This window comes from Muntiacus reevesi, chromosome 3 (assembly GCF_963930625.1).
Source record: "Muntiacus reevesi chromosome 3, mMunRee1.1, whole genome shotgun sequence".
Lineage (NCBI taxonomy): Eukaryota > Metazoa > Chordata > Mammalia > Artiodactyla > Cervidae > Muntiacus > Muntiacus reevesi.
The window spans coordinates 30,120,270-30,141,005 of record NC_089251.1 but is presented as its reverse complement, the minus strand read 5'-3'; the positions used below and the strand labels follow the sequence as shown (position 1 = coordinate 30,141,005).

The following is a 20,736-nucleotide window of genomic DNA, read 5'->3' as shown; positions in this document are numbered from 1 at the left end:
GGAGTATACTTACTCAGTCTTAACCAGAACCAGGAGTTTCTTCATTTCTTTTTTACCTTAAAAACTCCCTGCCCCTTTCCCCTTCTGTTTATCTTAAGGTATTATCTTTTTTTTTAAATTTTTTAACTCTTATGTTCTTTCTGCTTTAGTGTACATTTCTAACATGATATCCCCCCTTTTTCTGAGTTCTTTCACATCCTTTGTGAGTTTTTCTGATTTTGGTCTATATTATTCTTTCATTCTTCTACTATTGTTTTCGTCCTCTGGCTTGTTTTGAAATAGTAAGTTAGAGTTTTCATCTAATTTGTAGGCATGTTTTGGTGGAGGGCTTGTGTTGCCTGTAGGGGTAGCTTTCTTGTTTTAAAGGTTTTTTTTTTTTTTTTCTTGGAATGTATTTATATGAGATTTTTCCTCAATCCTTTTGTTCTTTGTTTTTTTTTAAAAATATATATATAAAGTTACTTTTCTTGAATTTTTACAGGGAAGCCTGAACTTTACAGTTCTCGAGCTCTCTCTTCTATTATTTTTATGAAGTGTTTAAGTATATGACTGGTTCCTTTGTAAATTCCCCTTACTTTTTTCCTCTCTCCTACTTGTATCTGGATTTCTGTTTTGTCCCTATGCTGTTCAATTTAGATTCTGTCCCTAGTAGTTTTGTCTTAGTCTGGGGCTTTGTTCTGAAATGAGGCGTTGGCTGCTTCACTTTGAGAATGTTCACAAGGCTCAGAACCCTTGCAGTCACGTGAGAATTACAGGGTGCAAGACTCCTCTCAGGGTCGGGTCCTCTCAGTGCCCGCGCCCCCTCCCAGTCCCACACCACCACCGAGCGTTGCTTTTAGTGAGCACTCGTGGGGATTTTTACTTTCATTAGATGCCGGTGACTGTCCTCTCCTTTCGTCCCACACATGCACCACAGTCTCATAGCTGTTAGTGGTTTGATCCTACTCACGTGGGATTTGGAGTTCTGGAGATTCTTTTTTACTTAGTTTTGTTTTAGATGTTATCCACCGAGCCTTTGAATGTTTCACCCTGTCTTCTCTGTTTTTAATGTTCAGTTCAGGAAGATTTAAAAACCTGTGCTGTCACTTGCCGCTATCCTCTGTGTTAGTTACTGTGATGTAAAGTTATACTCTTCTTTTTTTTTTTCTCATTTATTTTTATTAGTTGGAGGTTAATTACTTTACAGTGTTGTAGTGGTTTTTGCCGTACATTGACATGAATCAACCATGGATTTACATGTGTTCCCCATCCCAGTCCCCCCTCCCGCCTCCCTCCCCATCCCATCCCTCTGGGTCTTCCCAGTGCACCAGCCCTGAGCACTTGTCTCATGCGTCCAACCTGGGCTGGTGATCTGTTTCACCCTTGATAGTATACTTGTTTCAATGCTATTCTCTCAGAACATCCTGCCCTCGCCTTCTCCCACAGAGTCCAAAAGTCTGTTCTGTACATCTGTGTCTCTTTTTCTGTTTTGCATATAGGGTTATCGTTACCATCTTTAAAAATTCCATATATATGCATTAGTATACTGTATTGGTCTTTATCTTTCTGGCTTACTTCACTCTGTATAATGGGCTCCAGTTTCACCCATCTCGTTATACTTTTCTGATAAGAACAAGGAGTTCTAAATAAGAAATTTGAGGGAAAGAAGTGAAGGTTTAGAAGTCGCTGATGAAAAGAGGAAAGGGAGCTCTTCAGGAGCCGGTGAGAATAAAGTGAGGCCACAGTTGAGGGTAGGGGCCGTGTATTAGCAGTGGCGCCAGCCTATGTGGATGTGGGTTTTCCCCAGCTTTGCAGGTGTCACCCCCAGATGAAGCCTCAGAGGACGCTGATAGTTGGATGAAGACTGTACTTAGGCTTGTTTGTCCAACTGAAGGACCAAAATATTAGGGGGCTGAGATAACTTTGGGGAGAGGAATTCCATTCCTGGGTATGAATGCAAATGAAACCAGAGTGAGGTTACTAAATTGGGAGACAGTGGAAAGGATCTAGGGACTTAATGTCTGTAATGAATCTAAAGAGAAATACAGTGGGAGGAACCATGTGAATGTACTGAAGGGAGACTTTTGTCAGAGCACAGGGTTTAAGATTTGTTAGGTAGAATAGGTGTTTTTAAAAAGGTCTAATGTCAGGTGTGGTTTAATATATTTGATCCCTAATAAGCTCTTGGCTTCCCAGGTGGCCCTAGTGGTAAAGAACCCTCCTACCAGTGCAGGAGACAGAAGAGACGCAGGTTCGATTCCTGGGTCAGGAAGATTCCCTGGAGGAGGAAATGGCAACCTACTCCAGTATTCTTGCCTGGAGAATCCCATGGACAGAGGAGCCTGACAGGCTATGCTCTTGAATTTCCAACTTCTTAAACAATGGCAAATCAGTAACATTACTCCAAAATCATATGTTGTCATAGTAGCTTAAGAGCCACCAGTAAAACCACAGGCTTAAGAGACTCTGAAACTGTTAATAAAAACAAAACAAAACAATACATGAATAGCCTGAATCATATGTCTGTGGCTATCTATATAGAACTTCCTAATGTTTTCATTATGGCAGCAAAGCAAAATTAATTTTGATATGAAATAGCATTATTTCTAAACATTCTGTATAGTTACTTTGTTTATAGCTTAAATTTCCTTAGGAAAGTATTGGAAATAGTTATAAATTTCTATTTTAGCATTTTAATAAGTGCAAAGTATTTTAACAAGACTTTGCAAACAGACTGTTCTTTTAAAAGGAGATGTGACAATCCACAAGTAATATTATACTTAAAATATTATGAAACAAAGGTTATTTGTGGTGGGAAGTCTCAAATTACTTTATATATTTAGAGGAAACATCAGTAAGCTGTCAGTTCTGTAGTTTACCATGGCTTAATAAAGACGTTTCCTTAATAAGCTTGTTTTAAATGGAGTTTGTAGCAAAGAAAGAAATAATTGCCTATCACACTGTAAAAAATCAGTTTCACATCTTTGGAATGTTTCTTTACAAATAATTTCCACATTATTTGAACTTAAATATATATCCACAGAGACAAAAAAGCAAAAGATCTTCAAAAAGCTCTTTTTTTCTCCCAGATATGTTCCAGATTTTATAACTAGAATTGGATGAAACTTGTCTCACCATTAACACAAATATTAATCTAAACAGATATTAAATAGAATATTTTTATGTTTTAATATAATCTAATGAGAATACTAGAATTAAGGTGAAAGTTTTGAATTTTAAATGTTGATGGGACAAATAATGGATATCTTTATTCTCTGCCGTAGCTTATTCATTGAGAAGATTGTCAAACTGTTCAAGATTAATAAAGCACAAAATGCTCAAGAGTAATTCTCAGAAATTGTCAGATCACGTTTTTACAACTGTCACTGAATATGAGGGTTGGGTATTTTAGTTGTGTAGAATGATTATTATGAAATTATTTTCATTTTTTCAGTGTTTTTACAGTGCAGTGTAAGAGATGCAAAAGTCTTTTTGGAACTTAGAAAATTGCAGTAAAACATTTTGCTGTATTCAGAAAAAGGATTTTGTTGATTTCAAAGAATACTTATCTCACTCCTTCTACTACCATATAAAGGTATATCAATTTTTCTTAAATATTTTGAGAGTTCTAAACTAGAATTTGCTTTAGAATTTTTCATAATAATTCCTTTGCTTTCTGATGTGCTTCTCTCAAAGATGAGAGGCAGAATGTATTGACCTCAACATCCCATGTAACTATTTGAGCTTTTGTCATAGTTTAGTAGAGAAAAAGTTTTCCAGATTTGTGTGGTAGGGGGCAATTTGTGGCCAAGTAAGCTTGAAAACCACTACTTCATGTATCCACTTCAGTAAAATTATAATGACTTTCCCTGTGTTCTTGACACAGAAGTTCTGTCATAAAGAAACCTGTTAAAGAAACTTTGTTAAACCCAGCATTTTCCAAATTTATTTAATCTCAGAACCTTGCATATGTTTGTTTATAGCCGCATTGTTAATGGTTAAAATGAGGAAGGAAACCAAATGCCCATCAATTGATAAATGGTTAAACAAAATATACCCATTTTTATATTCATTATTTGGAATATTATTTGGCCATAAAAAGGAATGAAGTGCTAGTACCTACTACAACATGGGTGAATCTTGAGAACTCAATGGTAAGTGAAAGAAGCCAGAAATAGAAGACCATATATTGTGTGATTTGATTTATATGAAATGTCCATATCAGGCAAATCCATAGAAACAGAAGGTAGGTTTGTAGTTGCCATGTGCTGGGGGTGGGGGTAACAGAGAGTGATTGCTAATGGATACAGTTTTTTGGCAGGAGGAACAGAGAAAGATTTATTGCAGGACCATGCAAGGAGACAGGTGGCTTATGTTCCAAAACCCAAAACTCCCAGGCTTATTTTTGAGATGATGAAAATGTTCTGCAAATAGATAGTGGTGATGGTTGCTTAACTCTGTGAATATTCCAAAAACCACTGAATTATATACTTTAAAAGGGTGAATTTTTTCACATGCGAATTACATGTCAATATAGCTGTTACTTTAAAAAGTAACCATAAAAGAGGCTATAATAGCAACGACTAAGAAGTAAAGGCTTAAAATAGGGCAGTAGTAGTAATAGAGAGGTAGGGCTTCCCTGGTGGCTCAGATGGTAAAGAATCTGCCTGCAATGTGGAAGACCAGAGTTGGATCCCTGGGTTGGGAAGATCCCCTGAAGAAAGGAATGGCAACCCACTCCAGTATTCTTGCCTGGAGAATTCCATGGACAGAGGGGCCTGGCGAACTGCAGTCCATGGGGTTGCGAATAGTCAGACACAACTGAGCAACTAACACTTTCACCAGGGAATGTAGTGGTTGAACTGAAGGGCTTGAAAGACTGATTTTTACTGCCAGGAATTCCAAGTCCCCAGGGCTTAAACCCTAAGGGGACAGGGCTGATGGATTCTGTGGTGTCTAGGTTTGCACTAGCAGTGTCTAGCTTCTCCAAGAGTGATGGAATTCTATATACATAGTAAGTAAAAACCTTTTAACAAAACTATTGCTTCTTTAGTCACCTGTAAACAGGGATGGATAAAGCAGAGCATAAAATTGTGGCCTTGCCTTTATACTTTTCATAACTCAAAACATTTTTCATGCTGCCAATAGAATCTGCTGCCCCACCTCATCAAGGTTATGTGCCCTGTGGGAGAAATAGGAGAACATGGTCCCTGCCTGTAGAGAATATAGTGTTATTAACCTGGTGTGATCCACTCAAGGGCTGTGCTCACCTTTCATGAGGAAAGATGCTCAAGAGACTTGCCAAGTGTTACCTAGAGGTCAGCAGAGCACATGGATTGTAAATTTGAGAAGATGACAATAGACTTTTGGGTTGTCTAATTTTTGCTATCATATGGAAAAGGCAGCTTCGTGGTCCTCATTTTAGGTCCTCAGGTCCTCATTTAGCAGTTTGACCTTCTACTCCTTGGGTGACAAGGTCATGGTGTGCCCTCTGGGGTGGAGGATGGTGCAGCCAGTGCTAGCACTGTTCTCCACTTTGCTTTACTCTCCCTGATTGGGGTTGGAACTCCTAAAGAGTTCACACAGAGTGAAGGCTCACAGGAGAAGTTTCAAATGAGCAGCAATAGTGTCTTAGTCAGTGACTTTTTTCTTTCCCCTAAACTCAAGTTTCCTATGTGAAACCATAGTCTTCTGTGGAGGAAGCCAGTGTCTTATGAGAATCTTTCCAGCCATTAAAAAAAAAAAAAAAAATTGCTTCTAAAGAGGACTCGGTCCAGCACAGAGCTAAATGTCCATCATATTCACAGAATTCTCTGTTTTCTTAACACAGGTTTCTGAGGTAGCTTGGGAAGGAGGAAGGAGCCTTAGTCTTGGAGCCATAATAGCCACACAGTTCCAGACAGATTTGAGGAGGCAGTGTGATGTAGCACAACCTCTCTGGAGGCCTTCTGAGTGGGGCTTGAATACTGACGTGCCTCAGACTGACTCTACATCATGTCTGGAACCTGTGGTCTCACTGTCAGCAGGGGTAACCATCCTCTGTAGGACTGTGATGAGTGTCAAATATAATAGTGTATGGACAACACCTGGGGCCTAACTGTTAATGCACAAGTCACTCAACTTTTTTGAGATTGTTTCCTCTTAAAGAAAGAAGATGAAGCCCTATGCCTTTTTGGGTAATTGAGAGGATAACATGAGATAAAGGATGCAATTATGTTATAAAATATATAATTAGAGAAGATCTTCACAAGGACCTTGGTAACCTATTCCAGAGTTTTGCACAAATAGATGTTTTCTTTTGTTGAACTAGAATTTTTTCTTCTTTATTATTGTCTTTTTCATCTTCCTTGACTTTCCAAGAACACAGAGAAGTGTTGGTGTTCATTAGTTTTATGAAAATTTTCATGTACTGAAAGATAAAATCCATTCACCTCTAGCCTTTAGGTTTAAAAAAACAAAACAGTCTTGATTATTACTGAAAATCTATTTTCTTATTTATAATTCTTTGTTACATTGTTCTGAACCCTTTCTAAATTCTCCATTGTTTATGATGTCCAAGATAGGAATGATCTTTGAGAATTTCTCAGGCTAAATATAGGGGAAAGATTATTTTCTGTCCTTCATTCCTCATTAAAAATATACATGTATATCTATATCTTTATTATAAAAATAAGATCATCACTTTATATACATTTTGGAAAAGAGAAAGAAAATTGTCCACAATTCCATCAGCTCAATGAATAGTAGTTTTATGACTATACATCTGGTCATTTTAATATACATATTTTACATATTTTTGTCTATATGTATATAGCTTATATATTATTATATACATATCTTATGTAATGATAGTCATATACAAATATGAATCTTGCCCCCCCCCCTTCTATAGGGCTTCCCTCATAGCTCAGTTGGTAAAGAATCCGCCTGCAATGCAGGAGACCCTGGTTCTATTCCTGGGTTGGGAAGACCCTTGGAGAAGGGAAAGGCTACCCACTCCAGTATTCTGACCTAGAGGATACCATAGATTGTAAAGTCCATGGAGTCACAAAGAGTTGGACATGACTGAGCAACTTTCACTTTCACTTTCCCCCCCTTCTAATGTTTTCCATATTGCAGCTACTGTCTAGTAGAATTATGAGGATTCGGTGCTTTAAGTGCTCAGTATGGTGTCTGGCATATAGTTAGCATCAATAATTGAGAGCTAGTTGTTACATGACCTTTTCCATGGTTCACATTATTTCCTGATGGATGCCCAGAAATGGGTTTACGGGTCAGGTACTCTTTAGGCTCTTGATACATGTCATCAGTCGTGCTACTTTCTAAGAGCCATTTTAGTTTACGAAGTCCTTGGTACTACCCAGGAGTTTCACTGCTCTTCACCTACCCCCCTCACCCCTGCCATTTTTTTAAGGTTTGGGAAGCTAATTTAGTAAGTAAAGATGTGACCTCATTATTTAAGTTTCATTATTTAATAATTATCAATGTTGAACTTTTTTTATTATATGTTTCCTCTTTGTAAGGTCTATTCATGACCTATTTAACAGTTGGAATAACTCAACAGTTTCTAATTGAATCACATGGGTTTTTTAATAAAGATATTAATCCTTTGTCAAATGGACTGCAAATATTTTTCCTGTTTTCTTCTCATTTCAGCTTTGAATTTTTAAAGTTCACACACACACACACACACACACACACACACACACACACACACACTGTGATCCATTTCCTGTCTGTGGCTGTCACAATAAATTTCCTCACCATCCATGCCAGGTCTGATGGTAAGAGACTCTCCCCATGGTTACATGGACGCCTGATACAGCAGATACACATGTCTTTCATGGTAAGTACACAGACTCTTCATAGACCCAGAGAAAATATTTCCTTTGATTTAGGCAAATAAAGTAGAGAAGGAAAGAGGTAACAAACTATTGCTTGGTTTTTATAATGGGTTATCATTTCAGCTCTTCATAATTGGAATCTGCCAGATATTCTCCATCCTTTCCCCTAGGACTGATGTTGCTGAGGGACCAGGCCAGGTATTTTTGGCAAGTGTATGGTCCACTCATCATAAGCTGTCAGCTGAGTTCTCTGAGGACTCCCAGATCACCTATCCCAGCTCACCTTCTTCCAAATTTCTTTTTCTTGCAAGGAGACACTAGGTCTTGGTGAGATTTGGGGATTAAGGGTGTGGGGTTCTTCATGTGGGTGAAATGCTGGTAAATCTGCCTTCTCCTACTAATCCATTAAATCTGGACGTTTTCCTGTAAGTGAGGGAGCAATCCTGTCTGGGGCTCTACACTTTCGCCCTGGGCTTTGTGTGGGTGTCCTTAGTCGAGCAAAGTCAGTCTATTCAACAGGTTAGAGAACAGCCTATGATAGGACTGAAGAAGGCAGGGAGGCCACCCTGACTGGACTTTAGGATAGAAGGCACAGCTTGTTCTTCCTGGAGGAGGTGTGACGTATCTCAGGCTGATGAAGTGGAGTTGCCATGTGGGTTTGGCATAGTCCTCCAAAAAGGTCTTGGGCACAGGAGTCAGACCAGGGGAAAGCTAACCTTGAAGCTTTGAGTTGCGCAAGTGTAATAAGAGCACTTAAACTGGGGACTTCTCTGGTGGTCCGGAGGTTAAGATACCCTGCTCTCAGTGCAGAGGCGGTGGGTTCAACCTCTGGTCAGGAAATTAAGGACCCCACATGCAGTACAGCCAAAAAAGAAAAAAAAGCATTTAAACTGAAGGGAGATCCTGAGAGTCAATGCTAGAGTGTTTGCAAGTCCCTTCCAACTTAGACTTTAATTGTCCTTGATTCTTGACTTTCAGCTCTATAATTCCCTCGCTAAGGAGTCCTATTCTTTCTGATCACCAAGATCCGCATTTGAGTTTGTGGCAGAGCCCAGACAGCTGTTAGGAGAGGCAACGCAGGCCTGCATGGGGTTCTCATCTTGGGGTCAAAGATGGTGGCACACAGAGGCATTCCATTGGCTTCCAAGTCTAGATCTATAAATATATTTATTATAATATAACAAGAACTTAACAGTAAACATATACTATGTACAATACCATTACAGAGAACCCTGTTTTATATCATTCACAGAAATAGCCAGTTTTGCTCCAGTGTGATAGATGAGGAGAGAAACGGGATTTCAATGTCATCTGTGTTGAGTCTCGCTGACCACTAGCACCTCCTTTGGAGGCAGACGCACACCAACGCTGACATCCGCCCTGCCCCAGGCAGTTAGACACTTGTGCTCCAGTCCTTGGGTTCACACTTGCACCCTGTTTGACATAAATACTTTAAATGACATACAACGTATGTAGTTTTGTGCTTATTACTTTTTTAAAAGAATAAATAATATTAAAAACTGCATAACGAAGCTCGGTATCTTGTCCAAGTGGGAGCCACACTTGTAGTGCGAGAAGTTGATGCCCAACACTGGGACCTTGTGTCATCAAATACTGAAAGATGGAACGCGTGTCCTGTCCTTTTCCCCTTAGAAATGGTTTTCACGATGAGATGACGGCAAGTCGACTTCCCAGATATAAAAATGGTAAATGTGTATTTGGTACCAACTTCGACTCAACAGCGCAGCAGTGGCGGCCGCATCCTTCATGCCCTGGAATGGAAACTGGTCACCGTGTGAGGTTTGAGGGTCTGAGGACTAGCGGGAAGGCCTTTCTCTGTGAGCCACGGGGTGGCCTCCCCTCAGGGCTCCCCTTGCTCGGGTTAAGATGCTACTAGAAGAGTGGTTCAGCTCTTACCCGTCAGGCTTTGCCTGTCATGGCTCGTCTGAGAAGGCTGTCCCCATCCTGAGAGCTCTTTGTGGCAGGTGCCTTAATATATAGCTATAAATATCAAAAATAGTCTCCTGTGCTTTGTAGACATGTATTCTCCCTCCTTCCCTTCCAGCCTGGCCCGGGTCCTCAGCTTTACCTCATGGAGGGAGCTGGCCTGGTGTTGAGAGCCAGAACCGGTTACCTTCTGGAACAGTCGTCTTTCCTTGACAATGCCTCCATGAGGCACGGCTTTTACAGGGCTGTCTGGGAGTTACTTTTTCTAAAAATAAAACGGGGCTTTCACCACCCCAGCCCCCCAGGAGAGATCCTCTATTCTGCACATAGAAAAATTGGAGCAAATGCCCCACTCTGGCACTACCTACAAAGAGCTTTGGGAATTCCCACATTATCCCTCTTGAGGCCGCCTCCTTTTCTTGGTACTTAAAAATAGCCTTTTTGTTTATCAAGAAAATGCCTTGGAAATCTAAATAATTCATACTGGATAAGAGAAAGCCAGCACAATCACCTTGTCCTTCTCCAGCAAAAACACGGTAGAAAACCCTGTGAAGGGACAGACGGCTGTCCCCAGCTCTCCCCACGGCAGCCCTGCCCCAGTCACATCGGGCTCCATGTGGTGGCTGGACTTATCGACCCAGTGGGGACCGGCGGCCTCCTTGGCCTCGTGTCCCCATAACATAGTATTGTCCCTTGTTTTCCCTCGGCCACTGAAAGTGTAGATTGGTTAAAAACAAAAGTAGGAATCAAAGTGGTAAGGACACTTTGATCTTATTCCAAAAGAGCCTGACGTCTAATATTGTCAGAGGATGACTGATCTATGGTTGGCTGGGGGTCAAGCTTGCTCTGCAGGAAGGAAAAGACAGCTGCTCTCTCCCAGCTGGAAAGTTACGTGAGACTCCGTTGCACGGGGCTGAGCGAGCGCCTCCGTTCAGAGCAAGTGCCCCTGCGGGAGTGCCGAGGCCCTGCACGCTCGCTGGGAGGGTTGTGGTTCCTGCTGCCTGGAGGCCACTCCTTCTTGTCCCCCCAAAGGCGAGGATGATTTCCTACATTCAATGTAGAGAGTATTCAAAATGTCGAGCGCAGAGAGTTCCTTGATTGGGTTGGTTGGCCTCTTATCGGTGTTGCTGAAAGTCGATCTTTGTGAGTAGCATTTGCCTCACCAGACATGTCCACAGTCTCGGTGTGGGCTTTCCGCTGATGTCAGCCGCTTTGGATATATTTCTTTATCACAACACAGCCGTGTCTGAACACGGGGCAGGGCATGTGGGGGAGGAGGGTCCACGTGTTGGTTGCAGGCTCATAGGCTTCCATGTTGCCCAGGGCTGGCCCCTCACTGCTAACGATGCCTCCGGTTGCATAAATCTTGCCGTCGAGCACCACGGCGCTGTCAGAGAAAGCGGGGAGAGACTTAGTCACTGGGGATCCCCCCTGGGACCAGGAGACAGAGCCCTGTCCTGTTGCTGGCACCCTCTCCCCTTTTGCAAAAGTCCTATTGGGGACTTCCCTGGTGGTCCAGTGGCTAAGGCTCCATGCTCCCAAATGTGGGGGACCCAGTTTCAATCCCTGGCCAGGGAACTAGATTCCACATACTGCAACTGAAGACCCTGCATGATGCAAGGAAGATTGAAGATCCTTGCATGTTGCAAGTAAGACCCGGTGCAGCCAAGTAAATAAATAAGTAAAAATAAATAAATTTCAAGAAGAAAAAGTCCTATGAGATCTTGCTGCTCTTCTTTGCCCTCTGACCTCAGCTGGTGGAAGAAAAACACCTCTCCTTCAGGACCAATCAGGACGCCACGCTATACTACCCTCTGGCTGTGGGTGACACTGATGCCTACTGTGTGGCCCAGGGCCTATGCATCTGACTCAGATTGACTGGGAGACTCTGAATACATGTGCTTGGCTCAGGTCATGGGTCTCTACACAGAATCTTATTGGTGTTTCCAGGACAGAGCCTTCCTACCACTCAAATCCAGCTGGAAACATGACTCACCAGAATGGTAGCAGACAGGGTGTAAGGACCTAAACCACAACTGAGTATGGGCTACTCGAACAGGAGTTTCACCCTGGCCGAGGGGCTCAGTCAAAGCTTGCTGCTGTGATTCCTTCCCACGTGTGACCTTGTGCTGCTGCCTGCACGTGGCCACCAGGGCCCAGTGTGCATCACCACGGTGGCCTGGGTGCCTACCCTGTGCCACACTCACTGGCTGGGTCCTGCTCTCTTGGGCGGCTCCCTGCTCTTCTGCACTGACTCCCTTACTGCGAATCTCAGCTACCCCTTCACACAGATGGCTACACCTGTGCTTCCAGTCCAAGTTCTCTCATCTCAGCTAATGGCTGTTTCTCTTGGCCATCCCCTGACATCAAGCAGATGTGCTTCCTAAGTCACCACCCATTTCTGAAAGCCTGAGAGCCTTGACACAACCTGTGTGTCTAGATTTCTTCCCAGATTCTGAAGCTCCCAGACTTCTCACAGCTCTGTGCTGTCTGGGCCCTTCATGCTTCTCCCCCTGTGACATATCCTTTCCTTGTTTCCAGTGCAAGACTCGGCTTAAATCCCTCCTCAGGCATCATCTCTCCATGCCCACTTTTACTCAGGTGAGGCATGGGAGTCCCCTCACCCATAAGGGGTGCCCACACCCTGGTTGTCTTGATCATAGGACAATATTGTCAGAGTTACCATGGACATGGCCACCGTGTAGGACGTGAAAGAGGGCTTAAGAACCGTGACATCATACTAACAGGAACTTGGCACTCATCTGGTCCAAGGGCCCATTTATAGCTAGAACTTCCCCAGAGAGACGACATTATTTCCCTGAGGTCACGTAACATGTTAGTGGTGGACTGTCACTTTCCTGGCCATGCCACACAAACAGCAGGCACTCAGAAATGCTGTTCCCGCACTGAGGACCAGGGGTCACCTCTAGGCGTCTTCAGGAAGGCTTTGTATGGAAAGGCTGCAAATGGAGTCTCTGGGACCCCTTTAGTTTCCTTATTCCTCTTAGTCTGGAAAAGGATGGGGCTGGAAGAGTACAGTGTGTACCTCACTGCCCAGAATGCTTAAGTTTGGGACCAGAGCATCCGGGGAACTAGGCCATACCCTGACCTCTGCCTCTCTCTTCCTGCGGGGTGGTCTGGTCTGGGTGTGTTTCTGCCCAGGCAGCTTCAGGGCTCCAGAGCAGCCATGCCTTGTGCCTCACTGGGTCCAGCTCCGAAGATCCACCAGGATCATACATGTCGTCAGGGCATAAACCGCCGTCATCCCATGTAGGTTATCCATAGCTTGGACTGGGCACTACCTCTCATCTGTGACCCAGCAGGCAGGCCTGGGGGAGGGCAAACCTCAAAATACCACCCTCTCCTCTCGCTGAGAGAAGGTGAGGCCTTAAGGACCCAGGGCTGTTGGAAGCCTTTCCTGTTCAGCTTTGAGGAAGGGCGGTCTGCAGGAGCCCGGGGGTTGGGCTTCTGGGCCAGGGGCTGCCCTGGGGCACTTCCCGCTCTGCTCCGCATGAACACCCACACCCGCGGTGCTGCTCTGACCTGGGCACCGCCTGGGTCACAGGATGGTGGTCCATCATCTGCGCCAGCCCCTCCTGCGTTCCCTCCCCCTGTCTTCCTTCCTTCCTGTCCCCTCACCTGCAGAACTGGCGAGAGTGATTCATGTTGGGGCCGGCCTTGATGTTCCCTTTGTCTGGGTCGTAGATGGTGGTGGCTCTGGCATAAGCCCCACCCAGGATGAAAACGAAGCCGTTGAGGGTGACGGCCGGAGCGTACTTGTTGTCTGCCGGGAGAGCAGGGCAAGGGACAGGTCAGGGTCCTCTGCTGGGCCTGCAGAGACCTCCAGCATTGCTGGGTAGCCTGAGGACTGGGTTGGGGCCAGGAGGCAGCTGGCACAGGCCAACCGGCCCTTTGGGTAGTGGGAGCTGCAGCTGCACCTAGGCTGAGGGTTCACCTCCCCACATTCCCCTTTTGCCCCCCAGCCCAGACTTGGGTCTGCAGAACCCTTGGCCTAAGCTGGCCATCTGGGCTTGGGATATTGAGACTGAATAAATTAATGTGGTGGGGCTGCTGCCCTGGTCCTGGGCCGAGGAGACAACTGGTTCTCACCAATCATCGGGGACTCGATGAAACTCCACGTGTTGGTCTGTGGGACGTAAGATTGGAGGACGCCTGCAGCTCGGCCTGCCTCGTTCACGCCCCCAAACACATAGATCTTCCCACCACACACAGTGGCTGCTGCTGAGTGCACTGCCTTGGGCAGAGGGGCTACCGCCTCCCATTGGTTGGTGATGGTGTCATACCTGTTGAGAGAGGAGAATAGGTGCCCAGAATCAGAGATGGGCCTTGTGCAGGGCAGGGGCCCCAACCAAGGCAGCAGACATGGGGGAGCCCCGCCGCCTTCTTTCTGCCCTGGATGTAGCTGGAGGTCACATAGTTAGGGGCACTTGAGATGAGTCACTCAAGACCACCCAGGAATTTGCCCAACCCAGCCCTCTCTGCCTTCCTCCTGAACCTCAGGGAGCTCTTGTCTGTCTGTCAAAACCTCTGTGCAGACTTTTGTCTTCCTTTGTTTACTCACACTGGGCTCCCCAGCTTCCAGGCCCACTCAGCCCCACTCTTTTCTTCCCTAGTCCTGCACTGGTCATCTCCCACAGGCTGAAATATACCCACCTATGGACTGAAAACTGGGGAAATAGTGGCCTGGCCCAAAGAAGGAGGTGGGAACAGAAGGAGAGGAGAACTGAGACAGTGCAGCATGAATTGCTGTCTTAGTTTGGGGAGTTGCCTAGGATGCCTACCACTCATGGGACAGGGAACCAAAGTTGGGAAAGTTTGGGAAGGAGGATGAGTTTGGCTTTTATTCCTGAGGAGTTTAAAGTATCTGCGGGTAGCAATTTGGGGATGTGCAGGGACAATTGGTATTTTGGTCTTGATTAAATATTCAGCTTTGGGATCATCAGCATGTAGATGGAAACTGAAGGCAAGGAGGTTCACAGGGAATATGGGGTGAAGATGGGCTGAGGACACTGGGGAGATGTCGGCCTATAGAGGGGGTCTGAGAGGGGTCTGAGAGGAATGGTGGTGTGACAGGAGACAAAGCTGCAGCATGGAGGATGTGATGGGAGATCAGGAAGTCTCCAGCAGGTCACCGGTGGTGTGTCAAGGGCACATTATGTGAAACAGGAAGTGCAGGGTTATTTGTATATGGAGGAGGGAGCGGGAAGCCAGGCAGTGGAAATGGCTGGTGGAGACATCTCTTGGGTGAAACTTTGTTGGGAAGATGGGCCAAGAATGTGGGACTTAGAAGGGACTGCTAAGAGGTATTGTCTGTGATATGCTGATAAATTATAAAAGCTAGTTCTCCAGGGAAGAAAGTTCTGGTGTGTAGCCTTTGCTGATTTCTGTGATGTAAATTCATGACTGATTTCAGGCTACCAATAGGACATCACTGACTGTGAGGCTGGGAAGAGAGATCCAGCAGCACCCCAGGACACAGAATCTCCTTCACGTTCAGATGCAGTGGACACATAGAGTACAGGCAGTGGTAAAATGGAATAAAAAATTGGATAGTGATGAGTTTTGAGTATGAATTGCCTTTGTTTTTAAATTGATTCTAAGTTTATAAGACAAGTTTTATTTTAAAGTTTTATTTATTTGCCACATGACTTGTGGGTTTTCAGGATCTTAGTTCCCTGACCAGGGATTGAACCTATGCCCTAAGCAGTGAAAGCATGGAGTCCTAACAACTGGACCACCAGGGAATTCCCTATATGACTTAATTTTTAATAATATTTGTAGCAGATAATATTGACATGCAAAAGATTTAAGCATGGGCTCCCATGAACCAGTATGAACCAGCTCCAGCACAGTACGGGTTTTGTTTTACTTTTGGAGGGGAAGGTTTAATTATGTTTACATGATAATAAGAAGGAGCCAAGTGGATAATGAAAGATGACTCATATGTGAGAGAAAGGTGACTTATATATGAGAGCTCATATGACTTATATATGAGAGCTGATGATCAGGGGCTCCTCGTACCTGGATACAGGTTGGATCCAGAGTGGAAAGGAAAGTGGTGGCCATTTAGGCATGAGAGAGGAAGGCAAGGATGGCATGAGTGTAAAGGTAGACACAAGAGTGATGGCAGGAAGAGGATAGAGTTCTTGACTGATGGCTCCAATTTCTCTATGAAGCAGGAGTAAAGTATTGAAGGGGTCTGCAGGGTCAGAGCCTTGAGGAGAGAAATGAAGGTGGGAGACACACACTCTCGAGAGTGGGAGAAGTGGTTGACAAGGGAAACTCGAAAAGATGCCCTGTACCGCGACGATCCAGTAGAGATTGGAAGATTTCAATACATAGTGGAGCTAGACTCCAAGATCATGGGATTTTCTCATGCAATCAGCTCTAGGGGGCGGGTGTGGAGATGGTAAAGGGTTGGACTGAACACATCTGCAGGATGTCTGGTGCAGGACAAAGTGGCAAATTCAGAGGATGGAGACGTGAAGGAATGTGAGTTCCACACAGGACGGGGGAAACCATGAGAATAGGTAGCAGCTGATGGCAAGAGTAGACTTGGTGTTGAGCAGACTGGCCACTGAACTGGGATTGGTGAGGTCTTTCTTCCTGGGGCGGCTGTGTCTATCCGTTGTTCCCTGAGGGCCGCTTTCACAAGCATTCTCTCTGGATCTTTCATTCACAGCTCACCATGCTGTTCACTGCGCTTTCGAGGGCTCTGGACCCAAGGTGGGACCTCCATCATGGGCTTGCTGCACCACCACATGGGATTCCCCCGGCACACCTTTCCAGGGAGGCACATTTTTCCTTGTGAGCCTCCTGGGGGCATGAGTCATCGCACAGTCACAGCTTGGGGACCCAGGAAGACAGTCTTTCCTCACAGGCACCCCTGGCTGTGGAGACATCCAGCTTGCACAGACTTTGGGATTTGAGAAGAGGCTCCAGCACCTTGAAGGGCAGCAAGAGCTGATTCAACGAGGCCCCAAACAAACGATATGTGGCTAATAGGAGATGGAATAAATAGGAGATATGTCTTTTGGGACAGTGTCAGAAGTTTGGATATCTGTTTTTTAAGTCAATGTGGCAGAGATCCAAAGGGCTCCTGCACAAGGAGCTGGGAGACAGTGGAAGGTGATGTGGCTGTTAGTCTTCAGGTTTTCGGTACGATGGCACCTTCCGCCAAATGCAATGGTCTCGTTATTCCAAGTGGCTGATTGCCAAGCCACCAGCCCTCCATCAGCTCAATCTGTCAGCTTCCTGCTTGGGAAGGATATGCTAACGACATGCAAATGACCCCTCGGAGTGAGGCGCTCGGCTATCATTTATCCAGTAACCACAGCTACCGCAATATACAGCCATAAAGTATTAGACCCGGTTATTTATATAATGATATAATACAGGTTTGTCTATGACACTGTTGTTTTAATCTATAATTATATGATCTTGCTCGAGTCCTGTAATGCTGTAATGTAATGTAATTATCATGCGCCATACATCTCATTCATTATCAATATAAGAGTGATTTGTACCATTAGTGCTTCCTAGGGAACAAAGCGTCCTCGTGTCTGTCCCCATTCCCCTGACCCTCCTGTCACCCAGAAGTTTTCATCATCGCCGCTGTGTGGCACAGAGATTGACCAAAGGAGATCTAGCTCTGTTCCCTGGGGAGCCAGGGGCATCCCTCCATGCACCCTCCACCCAGGGGTCTTTAGGTCTGCCTCCTGTCCCTACAAAGACAGTTGACAGATACCATTGGACTGGGAAAGGGCTCAGGGCACCGTGCCCTGGACTGTTCCTTGATCTCCAGGGGCCCCAGGGGGTCTTGCTCCTTCTGTGCCCTAGCTGATGTTTCATAGAAGAACAAAGCCTGAGCCAGCCACCAAGGCAGTCTGGTATTGGCTGCTCCCGAGCATTGGAGCACTGCTCCTTGGCCCAATGGGAGTGGAGCCTGTCCCCCCTCTTGGTGCATTTGATCCTTGAACAAATCCCCGTATTTATCAACAAGTATAAGTTTGCAAAATGAGTAATCTGCATCTTAGGAGATTAAAAATAGCTGACAAAAGCAAGACAGGATGACAGATCTAGCTCAGTTTACTCCTACATAGAAAATGTCTCCTTTTCATGTGTTTATAGTGGATGACAAACGACTGGAAGCTGGTGCTTCCAGAAAGCTTGGGGCTTGATGGGCGTGCAGTGGGTCCCACCGAAGGCTGTCAGCACTAGGGCTGACCCAGGTTCAACAGCAGTATTAATATCTTCATAATCACACAGGGATTCCCCATTATCTCCAAATCAATATGACAATTAAATATTACTGAGCCATCTCTGGGCTCCACTTGGGGGAGTTAAAAGCCCACAGTGAACATCCAGAGCCTGTGTCACTCTGAATCTGTCTCTGCCGTAACATTTGTCAAATGTCCAATTAGCCACCAAGGGAAAAAGACAAATTGAGGGGTTTGTGTGACTCCACAAGCAATAAGCTGTCACAGGGGGGAAGATGTGCTTTCCGTGGGAGTCGATGTTGTAGGCCAGGATGGTGGGCTAGCCTGTGGGATCCTGTGAGTGTGCTCAGTCGTGTCCAGCTCTTTGCAACCCTTTGGACTGTAGCCCTTAGGCTCCTTTGTCCATGGGATTCTCCAAACAAGAATATTGGAGTGGGTTGACATGTTCTCGTCCAGGGGATCTTCCTGACCAAGGGATCAAACCCAAGTTTCCTGAGGCTCTTGCATTGCAGACAGATTCTTTACCTGCTGAGCCGTTTTAGAAGCCGTTAGGGTATGGGAAGAACATGGGAAAAGGACTCCAGTAATCTTAGCTGTGACCGCCCCCCCCCCCCCCCCCCCGGGTTGAAACTGGAGGCCAGCTCAGACTAACTTGCCACTCTCTGGGTCACTAGATTCTGGGAAAAGCAGGTCTGTACCGCTGACTGCTGCTGACTCACAAAGCTGTTGGAGCTCTTCCTGCAGCTTCTCTCCAAGGTATCTGTTGCTCAAAGGCAAAGAGTGTTTCTACCCAAAAAAGTGCCCCTCTCCAGCCACTGACCCTCCTGCCTGTACCAGATCCCTGTTCTAGGTAAGGCCAGATTTGAGGACTGTCATGAGGAAGCCAGCCCAGGACTTCCAGCAGAGGGCAGGCTTTATACACACGACTTCTATAGAGAGTTCTAGAGAATTGGCCAGGCCTGTGTGCAATGACCCTTTCCTGTGTTATTACTACAAGCAGATTTCCCAGGATGTATGGGATGGAGGGAGGAAGGGAGTGTCCCTGGGGTGTCACCTCCGCTTGGTAGAGACATGGGAATCACGTTTGGATGATGGTTCCAGCTTAGCCCTGCATGCCTGCTCAGTCATGTCTGACTGTTCGTGATCCTATGGACAGTAGCCCACCAGGCTCCTCTGTCCATAGCCTTCTCCAGGCAAGAACACTGGAGTGGCTTGCCATGCCCTCCTCCAGGGGATCTTCCTGATCTGGAGTCTGAACTCGCATCTGCCTGCATCTCCTGCACTGGAGGCGGATTCTTTACCCACTGAGCCACCTTGGAAGCCCCTTGCTTAGCCCGACATCCCAGCATATCTTTGGGCTGCTGCTTCCAGTCCTAGTAAGATCCCTAACTGCCTGGTCAGGACAGCAGCAGGCCCACCCTGAGCATTTTCACCACTGGATCTCATGCCTCCAGCTTGTCTGTCCCCCTGATTGGGACAAGAGTGTCCCGTCTCAGTGACGGGGCAGTTAGTCACTCTTCCTGCTTCCACCCCACCATCTTGATTCCTCTCCCTCTGCTGGGCAGGAAGAGCCTGGACTATGGCCTTTAAATGTCCAGCTTCCAGTGGGTCTTAATTGTGTGGGGGTTGAGGAGGAGAAGTGATGTGCTTTCTAACTCTTGGGGGACATCAGAGGGTGCCCCTGTCATGACTGTGGCCTCATTACCTCTCCACGTGGTCCACGTTGCCTGCCACACCGAGTCCCCCGAGGGTGTAAATCTTCCCGTCGTATACAAGGCTGTTGTGCCGACAGCGGGGGACCGTCATCCTGGAGACGAGGTTCCAGTTATCGAGCAGGGACATGTAGCACCAGACATCGGCCAGCGTCACCCCTGATTCCATCCCACCTGCGGGCAGTACGGGAGGGAGGTCCAGAGAGTGGGCAGGAAGTGAGGAAAGGCCCATGGCTGGGAGGCCCAGCCCCATGGGCAGGAGGAGGCTTCACGTGCAAAGTAGACACTTCTGGGCCTTGTGTCTTCCTTAGCCATGGTGTGGGGAGAGGACCCCCGGGGAAGTCTGTGCCCTGTGCCCAGCCCAGCCCTGAGGGGGCCTCACCTGAGAGGTAGATGTTGTCCCCGGCACTCACTACACTGAAGAACTCGCGGTCATAGAAAGGCAGTGAGGCCAGCGGGTACCACTTGTTGTTCTGTGGGTTCCAGCAGGTGACAGCCACCAGCGAGCGCTGGGTCATCCCCACCATCTGACGGCCCCCCACCAAAACGATGACCTCGGCCACACCTGCAGGGACATGGAGGGGCACCCTTGGGACAGCCTGACGCGGTGTCAGTGTCTGTGCCTGTTGCCTCCTGGGGGGATCCACCCAGAGTCGGGCTGATGACAGGGCACCTGCCTTGGGGGGGTTGGGGCGGGTCCCGCCATACCTGCAGAGAGGCGGGGCCGCGTTCGGGGTGTCTGCATCTCCTGGCGGGCATGGGGCAGCATGTGGTAGCGTTTGGCCTCGTTGACCAGGTCCCGACACGCTTCTGATGACTTGATCAGCTCCTCGTTGTCCACTACGTTGAGCAGGTAGCTGGGGTGGATGAATGGGAGGCGGACCACCGCCAGCAGCTCTGCCGCATACTGTGGGGTCAAGGAGACACGGGATCTTCTTAGATCATAAGGTCGCACCACCTCACGTGAGCCGTAATGAGAAGGGAGAAAGGAGGGATGTGGGGCTGAGTGCAGGG

General features: G+C 46.4%; 1 protein-coding gene across 3 annotated transcripts in view; it reads right to left on the bottom strand.

Moving 5' to 3' along the window:
- Nucleotides 1–8,971: 8,971 nt before the first annotated feature.
- Nucleotides 8,972–20,736, bottom strand: part of KLHL29 (kelch like family member 29) — a 327,657-nt gene continuing 315,892 nt past the window's right edge. For all 3 annotated transcript variants that reach the window (XM_065928633.1, XM_065928635.1, XM_065928632.1), the window contains 6 exons: nt 20,431–20,629; nt 20,105–20,287; nt 19,716–19,896; nt 13,881–14,074; nt 13,410–13,554; nt 8,972–11,157 (listed from right to left, as the gene is read on the bottom strand). In XM_065928633.1, the coding sequence (XP_065784705.1) occupies nt 10,974–11,157; nt 13,410–13,554; nt 13,881–14,074; nt 19,716–19,896; nt 20,105–20,287; nt 20,431–20,629 (1,086 nt within the window). In that variant the 3' untranslated portion in view covers nt 8,972–10,973. The remainder of the gene's footprint in view (nt 11,158–13,409; nt 13,555–13,880; nt 14,075–19,715; nt 19,897–20,104; nt 20,288–20,430; nt 20,630–20,736) is intronic.